At 34.5% G+C, this 18538-nt stretch overlaps 1 protein-coding gene across 2 annotated transcripts in view; it reads right to left on the reverse strand.

Moving 5' to 3' along the window:
• LOC129254803 (tetratricopeptide repeat protein 28-like) overlaps positions 1-17841 on the reverse strand; it is a 42359-nt gene extending 24518 nt beyond the window's left edge. For both annotated transcript variants that reach the window (XM_064109745.1, XM_064109736.1), the window contains exons 1-3: positions 16750-17841; positions 7926-8073; positions 894-1040 (exon numbers count right to left, since the gene is read on the reverse strand). In XM_064109745.1, the coding sequence (XP_063965815.1) occupies positions 894-1040; positions 7926-8073; positions 16750-16776 (322 nt within the window). In that variant the 5' untranslated portion in view covers positions 16777-17841. The remainder of the gene's footprint in view (positions 1-893; positions 1041-7925; positions 8074-16749) is intronic.
• Between the last annotated feature and the right edge of the window lie 697 nt (positions 17842-18538).

An 18538-nucleotide genomic window follows, 5' to 3' on the forward strand; every position in this document is an offset into this window, starting at 1 on the left:
GTGTAATTTTGTTATGAATAAATCATTATTGATGTAGACTTGGCCAGTAAAGTGCTTCCTTTATGATTTAAGTTTCTGTATGATTAATGGAAATTAAATTACATGTAGCCAAATTTGTTTATCTAACTTATAAGAAGAAAAAAAAACACAGCAGATCTGTGAGGGCAATAGCATATTTCAAACATCAAGCATTTCACTTTAATAACTCTGAAGTTGATTAGAATTATATCTAAAATGTTTTTTTTTTCTTTTTCAATTGGACCCCATTACTGATATATCATATCCTCCATATCGATAAAAACATAAATCATGATAACCCTAAAAATGATTCATCACTGTAAACTTGATTGGTGTAAACCCTCCAACTAAAAAATTAAAGCATTAGCCCTAGCCCATTAAAAAAAATCAAATGAGTCCAAGGGCTTACAAAATCAAAGAATATTTTGAAGATTAAAAAAAATATGGAGTAGGCCAAGGGCATGCACCATTAGAATAAATTTGGGCCATTAGGTAATAACACTAGATTCAATTCAACAGATGGTATGTGGTATGTGAAGTAAGACAATGTATGCATTTAGAATATGATATGCTCTGATAACTGATAATGAAAATAAGTTGATATAGGAGCTTTGCTCTTATTTCTCTCAAACCGCTTTCCCTCGGGAGTAAGGCTGTATTCATCTTTGAATAATTCTCACTTTATTTTCAAATGTTCTCTTTCTTCAAATATGGGTTTGTTAAATGTCAATTTTCAAATTGTCTTCAAAACTCTTTGTTCCTTTGTCTAAAATGAATGTCACAATTAGAGATAAAAAACACTTGTAGAATTCCTGTGTGAAAAACGCCGGTAAGACTTATGCAAAGGTACTTTAGATAGGAATATCGTCTCTTACCGATCTTGAGCGCAGACTCTAGAACAACCAATGAGGATGCATGATAGCCAGCAGCAAGGAGCTCTTGACCAATCACAGAGATGATTACAAAGGGACTCTTATCCAGGTTCATAGACACAAGCTGCTTGTAGGTTGGTTCGAAGTTGTCTGAATTAAGATTGGAGAGAAAAGTAATGATGTTGGATTAGAACAAAAACCTGGTGCTTAAAGCTAATCTTCAGTTCATTACTAGATTACATGAATTTGCGTGCCCTTAGCTATTATGATGTGAAGGAAATAAGATACAAATGTGTTTTATTGGATAAATTGACTGATTTTACATCAAAAGAAAATATATGCATTTTTTTTCTTGTTTATAGCAAACCCATCTGAGGCATGGAATGGGCTAACAAATTCAGGATATATATCAAGCTTTGTCCGCAATTACTACATATATAAAGAAAGTGAAAAAAAAAAAATGTTATCCCGAAATGGCATATCAACCATTAGCATTTTAGATTTAAAAAATACATCACATATGAGAAATAACATGAGATGGTATTGTTAGCAGTGGTTGCTTTTAGTTTGACAAAAATTTGAAGGAAAAAAAAACCTTCATATTTCTTTGAAAAGAAACTCTATCATCCATGTGCATAATGCATGATGCTTCCCACCAAATAGCAAAAAATAAATAAAATAAAATTATTTTAGCCTATTTACCATTTTAAATACACAGCAACATATTTTACCTGTAGAATATTAACACTATCGAATAACGATTTCTTATTAAACAAGTGGAATTCATGCCTCTGGCCGTCTCACCTGCATCACGCGATTCAATATAGCAGCAGTGCTGATTTTGAAAACTACTATAACTCGCACAAGATGTTCAGTGATACTTGGTTACTCTTATTTCCACGTTTTATGAACTAGACCAATACACTTATAGAGATATGATGGCAATTCAACAAATACCCCCAACGTGGCCAAAGTTCTTTGACCTTACATGACCTTTGACCTTGATCATGTGACCTGAAACTCGCACAGGATGTTCAGTGATACTTGATTACTATTATGTCCAAGTTTTATGAACTAGACCAACACACTTTCAAATTTATGGCTGTAATTCAACAAATACCCCTATTTGGCCAAAGTTCATTGACCCTAAATGACCTTTGACCTTGATCATGTGACCTGAAACTTGCACAGGGTGTTCAGTAATACTTGATTACTATTATGTCCAAGTTTCATGAATCAGATCCATAAACTTTCAAAGTTATGATGGTAATTCAACAGATACCCCCAATTCGGCCAAAGTTCATTGACCCTAAATGACGTTTGACCTTGGTCATGTGATGTGAAACTCATGCAGGATGTTCAGTGATACTTGATTAACCTTATGTATAAGTTTCATGAACTAGGTCCATATATTTTCTAAGTTATGATGACATTTCAAAAACTTAACCTTAGGTTAAGATTTTGATGTTGATTCCCCCAACATGGTCTAAGTTCATTGACCCTAAATGACCTTTGACCTTGGTCATGTGACATGAAACTCAGGCAGGATGTTCAGTAATACTTGATTAACCTTATGGCCAAGTTTCATGAACTAGGTCCATATACTTTCTAAGTTATGCTGTCATTTCAAAAACTTAACCTCAGGTTAAGATTTGGTGTTGACGCCGCCGCCGCCGTCGGAAAAGCGGCGCCTATAGTCTCACTCTGCTATGCAGGTGAGACAAAAAAATGGCAAAAGGTAAAAAAGCTAAACATACCAGCAAGTTGTAAGAAAGCTATGAATTCAACAACAAAAAAAGAGAAGAAAAAAATCCAAAACAACAGGAACTATTCATTCATACTCTTTCGATTCTAAGTGTTTCTAAAGAAACATGAACATTAGATATCATTTTTGTTGTAAGAAATATAAACATAATCTAGCCTACAGATATTTTTCTGCCTTCCCGGTTGAATATATAATCACCCTCCACTGGCTATATGCAGTTTCATTCCAATCAGAATAAAGAACTACATCTCCTTAAATTATCCAGCTTTTCTCCTCTCCAGGGGAAAACTCAAGAAAATTCTATGAATTGTGGTAATATCCCACAAATCCTACCACAAACCACTAAAATATAGTGACTTTATGATTTTCATTTCACTTTTGGTGGTTTTCATTTTTCATTTATTGGAGAGTGCCAGAAGGAGAATGCAGTTTTAAGAGAGAAAGAGAAATAAATATCACTTTTGAGAAAACCAAGATATCCATAATTTAAGAAATGGAATGCCAGGATCAGAATCTTTATGTATATTCTTGAGTGTATGGCAGAAAGGCACAAAGTGTATTCTCCAAAATTGAGAATTGAGATTAACCATTTAAAATTTGCATTTTTTGAAATATTTTCCTTTCCAATTAAAACGGTCATGTGCAATGTCAGTGATCACAAGACTTCAAATGATTATAAAGATTTTTTAGTGGACTTTCTGATATGAAAAAAAATGTGAATTTTACTCCTTTCTTTTACTCTTAAAATAAGCTTTGTCAGAAGAGTGATTCAATATTAAAGTCAATTTCTGAAAGTACATGCAAAGTCATATGCTGTTCATTGTCTTCTACTTAGGAGACAATAGACAGATTTAGATACAAGACAAAACTTCTGTGATGTGGTTGTTTCGGAAATGATTAAGGACAGTAATGCTGTTCCTTGTGTTTTTGCATTGCCCATATTCATGCCAATATTTTGAGCCAATCAAACTCATCACCCAAATTACATCACAAATCTAAAATTGCCTTTAATATATCCTACATATAGCATCTCATGGAAGAGAACGATCACATACAAATATGTCCAATCAGCATCTCATCTTTTCAGAACTGAAAGGACATTGATTGTATTTTGACGTATATGACTTAACATCCCTGTGTATATAGGCACAATACAAATACACCATGTATATTTAGACATGCATTCTTTTTTATTGCACTTCCCTATTCAGTATTTGCTGCACAAGTCCCATAAATTGACTCCATAAATGTCCGATGGCTCATGAATTAAACAATTCAGCCATAATTTTCCCCCAATAAAAAGCATCTTTTTATAGTTAGAAATTTTTGAACATATGACCCCTGGTAACGGAGTTTGTGTCTTCTTTGATGGCAATTTCCCCCAGCTCCCCTCATGAGGCTCATAGCTTTACAGATTTTATTGATGATAAATGGCCGAGTTGACATTAAAATGCTACAACTCTAAATTTTACAGACAAAAGTAATATCATATCAAGCAACAAGTGTAGAACAATGACTGTGCTATATAATAGTAAATGGACATATTATGATAATATCATTATACCAAAATATGAATCTGTCCTTTGGAATAGAGATGATTTGTAAATCTACTTCCTATCTATACTTTAGTGCATCTTGTTTATGTCTGTTACTGATGGAAAGGAATTCTGTAAATTCATGACAAATTTCATAACAGCATTTCTTTCTGAAAATGAAAAATGCATTATGCAGAGAATTAAATGTATATGTGTTTCAATACCAAATTAAATTGTAATTTCTTTCTGGGTATGAAAAATGCATGTTGTAAACTACATAGTTTCAGAAGTATAGTAAGCTCATATGACTTTGATATTGTTTGTGTAAGTTGCAGTGCTTGGCAACTGACTCTATTCTGTTTCCCTAGCATGTATCACCTTACATGTAGATTTGCCCAATCATTCGGCTAGCTTGGGGACAGATCAACAAATAATTAGATTGCTTGTGACACTGTTATTATTAAAAGTGAGGGGAGTTGTAATGACGAATGAAGTCATAGCTGCCAGTGAGAGAATGGAATTTATAGTTTTATTCTACTGCCATATGTAACTTAGTGCAATATTGTATGGGGCTCATTCAAATAAAAAAATCACCATATCCTTTTACTTCAAAAGAAAGCTATTCGTTTGTGTGCCGACGATGGTTATTATGAAAATACTGGTCCCCTCTTTAACCGTTTCAAGACTTTAAAAATTGATGATATACATAAATTTCAAATTGCTTTGTTTATGTTTAGGTTTCACCGTCGCCAATTACCAATAACATTTGATCATGTTCATTTTTAATTCATTTATTCATAATTATCCTACGAGAATCTCAACAAATTTACATTTATCAAACCCGCTAACCTTAGCCCATAGGTTAATAAGATATACTGGTCCAGATACCTGGAATGATATACCTTTAACAATACGTGGTGCTCCTACATTGAACAAATTTAAGTTTGAGTTTAAGTATTCAATTATTAGCACTTATTTGAGTTAAGATGTTGTTCTATCATTATTTCATCATACAACATACTGTATTTTTTTTGGTATTTATACGACGTATCTATGTTAAACATAGTAATATTAATCGATACGCGGCTGGTGTGTTATTATCATTAAATTATTCTTGACATGCTTGATGTGTTTTCCTTTTGGCCCTGCTTTTATTGTTATTTTTAAATACGGACTTATATTGATTTTATTCAGGGCCGTAGTCTTTCTTGAGGGACGTCCTTTTCAAGCCTTTGCGCTTATGACTGTCCCCTCCCATGTAATGATTGTTTATTGTTATTTTACTGTGAAATATTGTCAATATTCTTTATTGTGTATGATCAATTTTTTGCATGGAAATAAAGAATCAATCAATCAATCAATTGTACAGTAAGGTACAACCAGAGCATTCCTGTGAATGAGTGTGATCACTAATATAAAAGATAAAAATAACTTCATTCATCAGAGTTGTAAAATACTATCATTCATTTTTCGAGGGGGTTAAAAAAATAAACATAAGGAAAGAGAGGGGGGAAAAGATTGCAAGAAATAAGAGAATGAAGTGCAATGCAAGTGCAATGAGAAAGAGGATTGAGAAAAAGAAAGTGGAGAAAAGAGTGAAGAAAGGAGAAAGCAAATTGGGCATGGAGAAACACCACTTGGAGATGGAAGTGAACTTGATCAAAAGCAATTTCATTCCCTTTCATGTTGACATTACCTACAGGCATACATTAAACTAATCCATCAAATGAGTATGATGAATGCATTTTTGTATCTAGAACATAAACAGTCCTTACTGCTCTTGCTGATACATACGTGTAGAGTACTAAATACCTTCTGGCAGTAACATGATGAACATTCTACTCTTTGTTTGTGATCTATTATTTCCACTCTCCCACTGCCATCTGCTTGTACATATGCACAACCATTTCACTCATGATATGATGTTATTGTTGGGTTTTTAATCTTCCCACATTGGTTGGCTTCATAATTATCTTTAAAATGCTACATTTAAATCACACATTTTTTGTAATCAATCCTTTGTTTTTACCCGGGGGGGCCACTTACATTGACGAGTGGATACCATGCGCGACCAAAAAAAACACGTAAAAAGGATGTCTTTTTCACGATAGGGCACGTTACATACGTAACGTGATAAGGGTGTCAAAAACACAAAAATAATGAAAAAAGGGTATCTATTTCGCTAGGAAAATTACGTTTTTATAGGGTCGAATTTGCGGGGATGATTAAACAAAATTAAAATGTTTTATAAAGGATGTCCTTTTTGCCCCCAACACTTCGTGTTTAGAGTCCGATTTGCGCGAGGTGTAGAAGTTGGGGTCGTACTAAACCATATAAGGTAAAGCCGACGACCGAAGGACCCGTAACAATAAAAACATTCCTGTACTTGTTTAGGGGTTCATTTCAGGGAATATTTGCCAAGAGGATCGTTTTGTTTCCAATACTTGTTAAGGGTAGGGTTTCACACGCCAATACTTGTTAAGGGGTGCATTTTCAGAATATGGAAATTACGTGTTTAGGGTGCTTTTCGAGACCCCATGGTCGCGCATGGTATCCACTCGTGAATGGAAGTGGCCCCCCCGGGTGTTTTTACTACCTTCACTATTATGCAATGCTTAACACAATTCATGTTAATTCATTATCAAACTAGCCCTCAGTCTATTTGTAGTCCATCTGACATAATTATTCTCTCTGTCAACATCTATTCATGTTATGGAGATCTATGTTTCTATCTGTATTATATTTTGTGGAAAATCCTAGGTACGCCACTGTACCTACACACCCAATTTTTTAAAAATCTGTTGAATATTTCATAAGTTATCATGCGGAAACCATCTTGCATATTTAATGAGCTTTGACTTTTGACCTGCGGACTCCGAATTCAAACTAAGCCTGTATTTTGCTGACATCTGCCTACACACCAACATTTTTAAAAATCCATTATAAATATTTTTCAAGTCATTGCGCGGAAACCAAGTGGGGGGACGAACAGACAGGGGCAACCCATTAATGCCCCTTCTGGGCTTCGTCTGCATGGGCATAAAAATCTTCAGCAGTTTAGCTCAGAGACTGCCTTTCGGTAAGTATATCATTCCTATACATTTCTCTGTATCACTGTATGCAATCTGGACCAGGTGTGACTTTGGTCACAGACCTCAATGATATCATGTTGCTATAGTTTAATGTGAAATCACAATCCATCTTTCACGATGCAGCAAACAATGTTCCCTCACTAGTGTGTAACATCAATTTTTTTTTGCAAACAATTCCATCATAGTTATCCCTTATTTCAGAGATGCACTGGATGTAGCTTAATAATTTTTGAATGCAGATTTTGGTTTTGAAAGATGACTAAAAATCAGACTTCGATTTTAATTTGAAAGAAAATGTTACTGTGGATTTCTAATATCAATAAATCAAAAACAAATAAGACTAAACTTTAAAAAATAACAAATACGTATATATTGCCATGTTTTAAAGTAAAACTGATACATTTTTTTCGTCCATAGATAATTATTTTATTTCTTTTTAAATCAAACATTTGTCAAAAATTTCTAAAAGTGAATTTTCACATTCAATACAAAGATCAATTCAAAGTAACATCATCTCTATTGGCAAGGGGACTGTGTTTACATACTCAAAATGAGAAATCATAACATTTTGTTTATGAAAAGATTATCCTTTCCAGATAGGTGATTGAGTTAGTAGGTTTTGCCTGTATCAATGCATAGTTACCTTTGAGTGGTGATTTGACTGCCGCTTCCACAAGACCAGCCAGGAGTTGAAGACTCTTGGGATCCTGAGCAAGACCGGAAGCAAACGCTGCCAACGCATCGGCATGGCGACCAAGACATTGCAGGGCCACACCCTGACGATAATAGGCCTGGATAATGACAGAAAAAAAAGGAAGAAATCTGGTTTTAGATGGAATTATTCAACATTCTTATTAATGAATGAATATAATTTGTAATATGCCCAAGCATCATGTAGGTCTAAGTATCTAAGTGATCATCATCATCAAGGCGATATGCTTCTTTCGTAGTGGATTTCCTGCATCCCCATCCACATTGTTTTTTACAAAATATGAAGATTTAGTGATGAGGGGAAGATTCCTACTAAAAGATACCACTCTACTTTTAATAAGCAAATATCACTTCACTGAAAATTAATTTACCTGGGAGTGTTTCATACAGAGAATCAATGTACAATCAAAGTACTTATAATCAGGTTATTTGAGGTAAATAAGTATTGAAGGACAATTGAATGAATATTAGAAAATGAAAACAGACACCATGGACATGGAGTGTCCTGATAATTAACTATGTCCATATAACTTTGAAATGGTGGTGTACATGTAGTGTAGCATGTCTCTCTTCATGATGTAAATACAATTTTGAATCGGAAGACATTGCTATGACACCCAAACTATAAGATGATTGTAGTCCTCAATCATCATAAACAGTAATTTTAAAAGAAATCATTATACATAATGCTGACCATTTTTTTTTCAAGGGTCATTAAATCTTGTATATTATCTTACAGCATGCCTTTGCCATGGCAACTACAGGGTGATACCAGTAACAATTTGCAATGAGAATAAAAACCAGAACTATCACTGAAGGTGATTAATACCTCCACCGTATGCGTTACTATGGCAACAGTTTTCAACACATGGAAAAAATATGTCTTGCCTAGTTTTACCACGAGACCAATGTGTGAGCTAAATATGAAAATTGGTTGAAAACTTATGAAGTAGTTTGAAATGCAAGATATTTTTGCCATAATATACCGTTACCATGGGAACACAATTTCCGACACATACAAAAAAAAGTGTCTTGCACATCTTTACTCAAACACCAGTATGTGTGCCAAGTTTCATGAGAATTGGTTAAAAACTGAGGAAGATTTGCAACGGATGGACAGACCAACCGACCGTATTTGGCGGATGTATAATAAAAGAAAATCACTGAGCTAAAGCTCCTTGCATTGAGTATGTTGGGGGAAATGAGTACGATAGTTCCACAGCAGCAAGTTGATTTATAGCATCCCTATGTCATAAGTTACATTAAAGATGGATCAGATAAGATATTTTTACTAAAATCCTTAAATACTACATAAAACAAAATCACAAGGTTGTTCAAGACAATGATTAAAAAAAAATGATTATCATAATTTCACTCGAAAATCTCATTTGAAAAATAGGGGGGGATTACCTCTTGTGCAATTTTGCTCTGATATTACACCAAGCTATTATAGAATAATTGATCTACACAGGAAAACATTTAGAACTCAGGCCTGATAATAAATACTACATTTTCAGAATCTGTACAAGTTGGACTACTATATATTCTTATCATGGCGTCATTTCTTTAATGACAGAATGACAGAGACAAGACATTGGCCTGAATTCAGAAGAGGTCGTCTTGGAGTGTTCTCTTTATGTTATCACAGCAGACACCATCTCTATCAAGATTGAATAATGTCGAGGAGATGTTGACCTAAAATCGAAGGCCACTGTTGGGACAGCTCTACTTAATAGAATTGAATTGCAAGCAAACTGAACCCCTGTCTTGCTTTAATCTAATCCCAAATGGACTGATTGGTTACAAGAAGAAGGTCTTATCTCTCATCAGTTATCTCTCAACTGATGACTGAAGGAAATGTCTAAATTTGGTCAACACAGTGTATACCTCTGTGACCATCATAATGAATGATCATGAAAGCAACTATTTACAATGTCAAATTTTCATAGTAATCAAATTTATTCTTTATTTCTTAACCTAGCATGACTGGGAAAAAAATGATGTCTATCTCACACCATTTGTTCTTGCATGTCCCTATTCATTAATCAAAACTGACCAAAAAGAAATAGAATGATCAACAACTCCTTGTATGACAATCTGCATGATTTTATGCCATCTACACATTGCATCAAAATTGATCAGCAATAACTGTTATTGACTTTTTTTTTAAATCTTAAGCATTCCCTTTCATCTATGACACCGCACACGTAGAATCGGCCATTTTAATCAGTACTTAATCTCCTGCAGAGTGATGACCACAAATATTTTATCGTTATCACTACCAAGATGACCTCACATGACCATATCATCATCACAGAGGCTGTCCATCATAATTCCTCTGATATGAAAGCTGTTTGCCATACATGTGCAAAAATACTGGAACAAAAATGGCAAATACTATACACCCAGATATTTTTCCCTCTTAAAACTAATGACTAACCGTGGGAAATTCATGAATACAAATGAAAAGCATCATATGAGTTCACTTTGGTGTTTTCATGAGTGGAGAATAAAAAAGGGGGCATTAGGCATAAAAGAAATTAATGCCTTTTTTACTCTCAGTATAATTTCTAATTGCCATTCTCAAACTATATGTCTACACAGGCAGGTGCTGGTGTAAACAATACATGAACAACACACACATAAAAGGGGGGGTAATGGATGAAACTTTGTAATAATCGATATGTCACGTTCGGTTGTAGGGTTTATCTTTGTTAGAATCGTGTCAGGGCATTGAGTAAAGCTCACTGAATCCATAATGAAAGTTGAGAACAGGGGAGAAAGAGATACACAAAGTTAATGGGGGCATTGACACTACTATAAATTTATTTCTGATCTTGTCAACTTAATTAACATGAATTAGCCCAGATACATCTACAGTATGACCATATGAAACGATTTGGTGATTGTGATAATTTTGTCTTATTTGACACCTTACTTATAAACAAGTTTGAATATTGAAAAGAATTATTTATAATTCCCCTTTTCATCCTTACTTTCATTATATATATTCATGGATAACAATCAAATCAAATAAGATGTTAAACACCAAAAACTTGTCAGGGTCATTTTCACTAAACATTTCAGTCACAAATCAAGAGAGATATACCATTTGAACATTAATGACGAATCACTCCTATTTTTTAATACAAAAAAGCATTCATTACAAAATTACATTTCATTTCTACATCAAGGAAAGCATTTTCACCTTTTGAGATATAAACAAAATTGAAAGTATAATGCAGAAACAATCCTACTAAACTTTCAATACAATGTCCACATGTTCCACAATACTAGATTTCTTCAAGACATGATTCTATAGTATTTAATGAAAAGTGGAACAGTGTAAAAGCCTCCTGGAAGACTAAAAAGCATCATGAGGCTTTGCATTTATCAGATGGGGGACTCTTTGCCATCCTTGGCAGGGGGTAACAAGTTCATCACTGAATTGACAATGAGGCGTACTACAAATACTATAAATAATGACCTCTATAGAATGGGACTACATGTCAAAATCGATGAGAAGCATATTGATTGAAAAAAAAAAAACGAAGCAATGTTTTAAAGTAACTGAGCTCAAAAGAGATGCCAACGAGACTAATTGGCAGGGATCCATATCAACATTTTATCCATAAAAGAACTGTGTAAAATTGTAATTGAAGGAAAGTAAAATGCTGACTTTTCCATGGGGATATGATCATGTATTACATCAGGTATTCTTCAAAATGTCAAGCTTTCTCGATAACAGTGCAAATAAAGGACTTTTTCATAAATCAGCTCATGTACTAGATGGTGCTATGAGAGGATTAAACTGTCTTGCTGTGTTACTATAGCTGGGAAAAACACACTTCTACATTAAAGCAATACATGGAAGAGCAGATTATTTTTCTTGTACAAAGAGACAAAATATTTAAAGGAGAATGAAACTCTTGGAGCAAGTTAGCTTTTGTGAAAGCAGAAAAATCAAAGAATAAGATCAACAAAACTTTGAGTAAAATAGGACTAGCAATAAAAGAGTTATGAGCATTTGAATGTCGAGATCACTAATGCTATGGAGATCCTCCCATTGGCAATGCGACCAAGATCTGTGATGTCACACACGTACAACTCTCCCATTTGGACACTGAAAATATACCCCAAAACATCTCTTTTTGCTCATTCTAATCATATGACAAACGATTCATCAATGATATAATGTTGTGAAACCTCTGTACTTGTCATCTCATAAAGAGAACACCTCACCTTGTGATAGACTCTATAAAAGTGAGAATATAAGTGAAATAAGTACTAAAGTAATGAGGGAGTTGTACGTGTGTGATATCACAGATCTTGGTCGCATTGCCGTTGGGAGGATCTACATGGCACTAGTGATCTCAATATTCGAATGCTCATAACTTTCTTATTATTCATTCAATCTTCCTCAAACTTTCAACAATATGTTTCTTTGATTTTTCTCTTTGATATGGATTCAGCTGGTTTCAAGGGTTTCATTCTCCTTTAATGCATATCAAGCTGTTATGAGCAGACTAATCTCAAGTTCTCAGACAGGTTCAATAAATATTCAAGATTTTTTTTTTTTTGGGGGGGGTCTGACCTCATTTTCTGTAGAAATGAAGAATAATGCTGTGCAATACAGACAAGAATATTTACTCTTAAAGCCAGGCCAGTTATTCAGGTCACATTCAAATTTGCATAGACCCTCCATTAGATGCCTCAATCAATACCTAACATCTAAATAAAAAAACATAATCTAATAAGCAATGGATCCATTCAATCAATGAAATGTTCGTTCAATAAAGTAATTTAATCATGATTGATTCATGTTGATTCGGATATCACAAATTATTCATAGGACTTGCTTGCCACAAAATATATGTTCTACCCCTTACGTCTACTCCCTTGAGGATATAATTATCTCTTCATAAAGTTGAAATATAGTATTCTAGCTCGGTAGGAAAAAAAAAGATTACTAGTCGGCAGAGCAAATTAAGTACTGACTCTATCCTGTTAAAGTGATATTTTATTACATTTAAAATTCATATCATGAAATATTGATAATTTCACCACTGTTTTAATCACATAAATCGTGCTCCTCTATAGATTAATATTGGAGAAACCCAAGTATGTGCAAGTAGGAGAGTCAAGCCTGTTAATAGAATTTTTCAGAGGAACCTTGTGTCAGTTTGTGTGCTTGAAGTGCCAAAGTGGATTGCTTCTGCATTTGTGTTAAAGTAGTTGAGGTCTGATTCTGATCAGATGCATGGATCTCTTTAATACTTCACATTAATTGTTTCTTCCATCATGACACAATCATAGCTTTTATGTGTTATCCTTCACTACCCATCAACCCTCCAAATAAATACATAAAATAGAAAATAAACCTTTTCATTCTGCTTCTTTATTGTACTTCACTTTTTAAATAAAAAATACCCTCACTTATTTCTCTCTTTGAGTTCAGAAGGGAAGAAATATAAATTTGCAACCTTCTCCATCTGAACAAGTAATTATCATTTTGATAAAGTTATTACTGCTGAATCCTAATACAATACATTAAAACAAAATCCCGTTTTTAGTTTCCTTTTTCTTGCAACAAGTGGTGTTCTAGAGTAACTCAACACATTTGCTCCCAGCCTCAAATAAATTACAGAGTTTAGGATTTCCAACATAAGAACACTGTATGTAGGTAAGTGCTCCTTAATTGGGATTGGATGACCAAGTTGGCAACACCTCAAGATAATTTTTTCTCATCCAGATTTTCAACAATTTTCCTCAAACAGTAATCCAAGATATCACGAATCAGAAGAGATAGCTTTAGTTTCAGTCAGTTAGGCAATAAGGTACAATGCTCAATATTAATAGTATTACTTTTGATATTGAATCTTTCTAAGTTTTACTTGCCACCTTCATCATAAATCAATGTACATTGACTGACTTCATGGTGGGGGGAGGGGGGAGTGGTGTGACTTCCTATCAAAACTATTATTACAATATAACACGATCAAATATTGTGATAAGAATGAGATTATTATTAGTACAATGAAAATCAGCAACACTTTTTTCTTTTGGAAAGGAGGGAGAAAGAAATATGAGATTATTATCAATGCAAATTAAAGCCTTTTTCTATTTGTGTGGGGTAACATTTATTTAAAAAAAACTCCCCATTTTTTTTCTTTATAAAAAAGGATAATGAAGTGAAAGGGGCAGGTATATTTTAAAAAAAATGACCAAGGAAATATATGAACAATAATTAGTCCTTGGCCGCTTTAGTGCAATAAAGGTTTCAGAACAGATAAACAGATAGTTATGAATACGATATCCCCCAGACAGGAATCTGTACAGGAATCTGTAAAGCAATTACCAAATTAAATTCTGATACAATCTCATGCTTATCACCTTTCAATAAAACTCAATTACCTCATGATCAGGGAGGTGTGATTAGTGAATGACTAATAATTACAGGTGCGAGCAAGCCTATAGCACAGGTGTGTACATTTCATCTCTACGCAAGTGAAGTCAAATTATGGTTTTTTATATGAAGATACTACAAAAGCATTTAAACCTGATTGTGGGATAGGCATATTGAATATATCAGCCCCCAGTGGGCTAATGTTTTCTGGAGAGTGAAAAGATTTCAAGTGCCGATCACTTCATGGAGCTTTGTTGTTCAGGAGATTTTGGAGAATTACTTTTGATACGAGTAATTACATGGCAAACGGACTAGATGACCTGACGAAGATGAATGTAAATACTGGAATTATTGTACGAGTTCAAAGCTAGGGGAATTAGTTCAGTTTAGTTGAATTGGTTTTACCATGGACCCAGTAGTAGGTCCATGGTTTTACAATGTCATTTTGGCAAGTAATATTTTGTGTGCAAGAAGGCCCTTATTGTTGTGGGGTTATCACAGCAGTAAAAATCTTGGAACCCAATTATTTTGTCTCTTTACAACAAAGCAATTACTGAAATGACTTCAAGACCAGTATTACAATTAACACACTTCTAGCAAACAATTTTCAATTGACTTCAAATTTAGTTTTCTAATATACTGAAGATCTGTGTGTAAATTTTCAAACTTTGAGATAAATGCTTGAAGAATGCTTAATAAAAACTATAAAATATTACTTTAATACTCAGCAAAGTACTTGCTTATATTAAGTGGTGCACCTACCCAAACTAAAATATTTATCTAACATTTTCAAAGGATTAATTGTTTGCTACATTAATGTTAATATACAGTGTACAAATTTCAATTCTAATAGATTTGTTCAAAAACCTAAAGGTCTCTGAGAGTTCAATAGGTCTTTAACCATGAATTGGAAATTTATGTCCAAATATATTTCAACAATGATTCTTATTTCCATATAAAAAAGCACTTATACACTGGGTAGAATGAAATAACAAAACTCTATAGATGCATAAAAATAATCTTCCAAATGGCATTTTATAGAAAATATCAACCAAGAATAAAAGCATAATTGTCATGCACATCATTCCATATGAATGAAATTGTGTCCTTGAAAACATAAGAATGATGAAAATAGAATTGTCCAAATATGATTTATTCTCAGAGATGGAATTGCAATCTCCAGAGGGTATTTTCATGCATATGTCTACAAAGCAACTGGAATAAATCATGAATATTAATATTTGATTTCCCTTACCCAATTTGACCACAAGATTAAGGTTTTCATCATTTTTTTCTTACATCAATACAAATTGAAAATACAATATTCTAAGTGATTGAAACTATATTCCTTGTAAATGATGCTGGAAGTTGAGCTCCAAAACATATTGAGAAATGGGTAGGGGTTGTAAGAAAAGGGGTGAGGTTATGAGAATGGAGGAAAGTGAGATGGGGGAAAAAATAGATGGGGAAGGGGGCAAGAGAAAGAGAAAATTAAGAGAGAGGGAGAGTGAGCGAGGAAAGAGAATGGTGTATGGGGTGAGAAAGAAGACAGAGAGATGAAGCGGGAGGGGGGGGGGGGGAGAAAACAAGAAAGAGCAGGATAGACATGAAATATAACTGAAGAGATTTGAAAATGAGGTGTGCCTGTGTGTGAGAGAGAGGGGGGAGCAAGAGAGAGCTGGATGAAAAGAGAGAACTGGAAGTGGAATGACCAGGGAAACACAAAAAGTTTTTGAGTGTTGATTGATCATGTGTGATTAACAAACCGGACGTGAAGTGAGTAGGTACTCGTTTACAGTGTTGTTAGTGTCGTGAACACCATCAGGCGCTGATACTACTACAAATGAGTTTCAACATTAAGAGAAAAGTCAATTGGAAGTATAACACGATACCCGCTTACATGAGTAGATGAAACAGCTTTGGCATCCATTTACAGCAAACATGCTGAATGCGGTTGGTTCTAATTAGTTTAGCAATACATGGATGGTGAATTTAAGCTAACTTAATTAGAATGGTAAACTTCAGTAGGAAACATATGGAAAGTTTTCCCATCGTTTTTTACACTTTTTTTATTAATACAAGTATAGATACAGTTGAAATTTAAAGCACCTACAATTTAAAAATTAAGTTATTTGAAAAGACCTATTGTCTAAAACTCCAATTCATCTACATTAAACAAAAACCCCTACAATTACAAACACAACCTTTGAGATGCAAAGGTCATTATGTAACATAAAGCATGTCAAGAGTCAAAGATGTGTCTTTGTTATTCTTTTTTGTGGATTACATTATCATTCTTTCTCACTAACATTGTACATTTATTTCAAAATGTTCACAAATACAAATTTACCTTTTTCGCTGGCTGCCATTTCATCATGCTTGTGTATCAGAGGCCTCCTCACTAGAATTTTGTTATCGCAAACCATTTGCAACTATGACAAGCTGGCAATAATAAAAAGGATCCTTTCTCCAAGAGTACATTTCTCAAAACAAAATATATTTCCCAGTCATCTTTGAAGAATTCTGGACAGACCTTTCCTTCATGCTATATCAGAAAACATCATCACGGACTTGTTATGTTATCTGGTTTATCAAAATAATGTGATGTAAGGAAAATGGAATGCACTTTTATTGGAATAAATTACATAAAACATTACAGAATTAGCATCATCCAATCTGGTAACAAAAAAGAAGCTTGATTTGAGTAAATCCAAAATATATTTCCATCTGCAGCTTCACAATCAATACAGACACTAAGTAATACACCGGCGATCAAAACGTAATATGAGTCCTTACGAGAATACTCTCAAAATAAACTCCTGTCAAAGAGGTATACACATGTCTCTCTGAATTCCATAACTTCTAGATGTTGATGCAGTGACTAGGAACATTATCTAAGGGAAGATGACTTCCTAAGAACATTCAGCAGTGATGCATTGCAAGCAATACAGATATGAGAAAAGATCCAATGTGTACGTGAGAAATTTAAAAAACTTCCTCCACCTGACTGCACTAATAAAAGAAAGCATCAGTGTTTTTCATTTAAACAACCTTCCTCTAATGAAGAATCTCATATAGTACAAGGATTCAATAATATGGGTCTATTATGAAGAGAAAAGCCAAATCTGTAATCCGCTATCTATGCTTTCATCAGATGCTGGTGACACTGTCAACGTGATGATCCAATAAAAGGAGGAAAAATATTGCACACAATACACTCGGTTGAGCGAAAGACTGAATGAAAGAAGCGTGAATAGGTCGCCGTGCCGATGTATCAATCAGAGTATTATTGTCTCAGCTCCGAGGGGCTCGTTGTAGCTCCTATGATTCCCTGGACTGCTATGCTCTCCTTTCTGCTCAGTTTCCCACCAGTGCTCTATTCTGTGCTAATTCACACGCTGCCTCAAGAGGTGCTGCTTGGTGCGATGATAGCAATGCATGTGTTGAATGCTTTAAATCTCCCTCTCTCACTCACCCAATTGCTCAGTCCACATGTATTGTACAGATGCTGCAAGTCTCTGTCTTTAGTTCACCTCCTCCCCCTCTCCCTTTTTCTCTGCCCACGTAGTTGGTTTTGTCGCATGTTTTCAACCAATCTTGTTCATTTCTTGCCCCTTTCTCTCTCCTCTCTCTCTTCAATGGATTAAGCTGGTCTCTGTCTTTCATCCCTATGTTGTGTATGTGCGTGGGTGAGCGTGTGTGTGTGTTTTTTTTTCTTTCATGCTCTCTTTCCTTCTCTCTCTCTGTCTCTCTCCCTCTCTCCATATCCTGAAACCCTAGGTGCTTGTTTAGAGGCTTGTGTTGCTCTGCTCTGTAGTGGCACAGCCCCCAAGTGAGTAAAATGACTTTCCACTTTCTTCGAGATGACCTCAAGAGGCCAGCATCAATCAACAGTTACAGAATACCTCAAGAGCAGGTCATCAAGCAGATCTGACACACCTTCTCTTGGTGCTAGCATGGACCTAAGTAGGTCCATGGTGCTAGCAACCAAAGCAAACCTTGGGTCCTTCTCTTTAAGCATTTTCTCTCTCTCTCTTCTTCTTTACCTCTGTCACTCTCATTCCCATTCCTTTCCTTCTGATTGTGTGAAGAGGACACTCTGCAAGTGGGACAAATTAACCTCATTTGCTTCCAGTTTC

This window comes from Lytechinus pictus, chromosome 2, assembly GCF_037042905.1.
Source record: "Lytechinus pictus isolate F3 Inbred chromosome 2, Lp3.0, whole genome shotgun sequence".
Taxonomy (NCBI): Eukaryota; Metazoa; Echinodermata; class Echinoidea; order Temnopleuroida; family Toxopneustidae; genus Lytechinus; species Lytechinus pictus.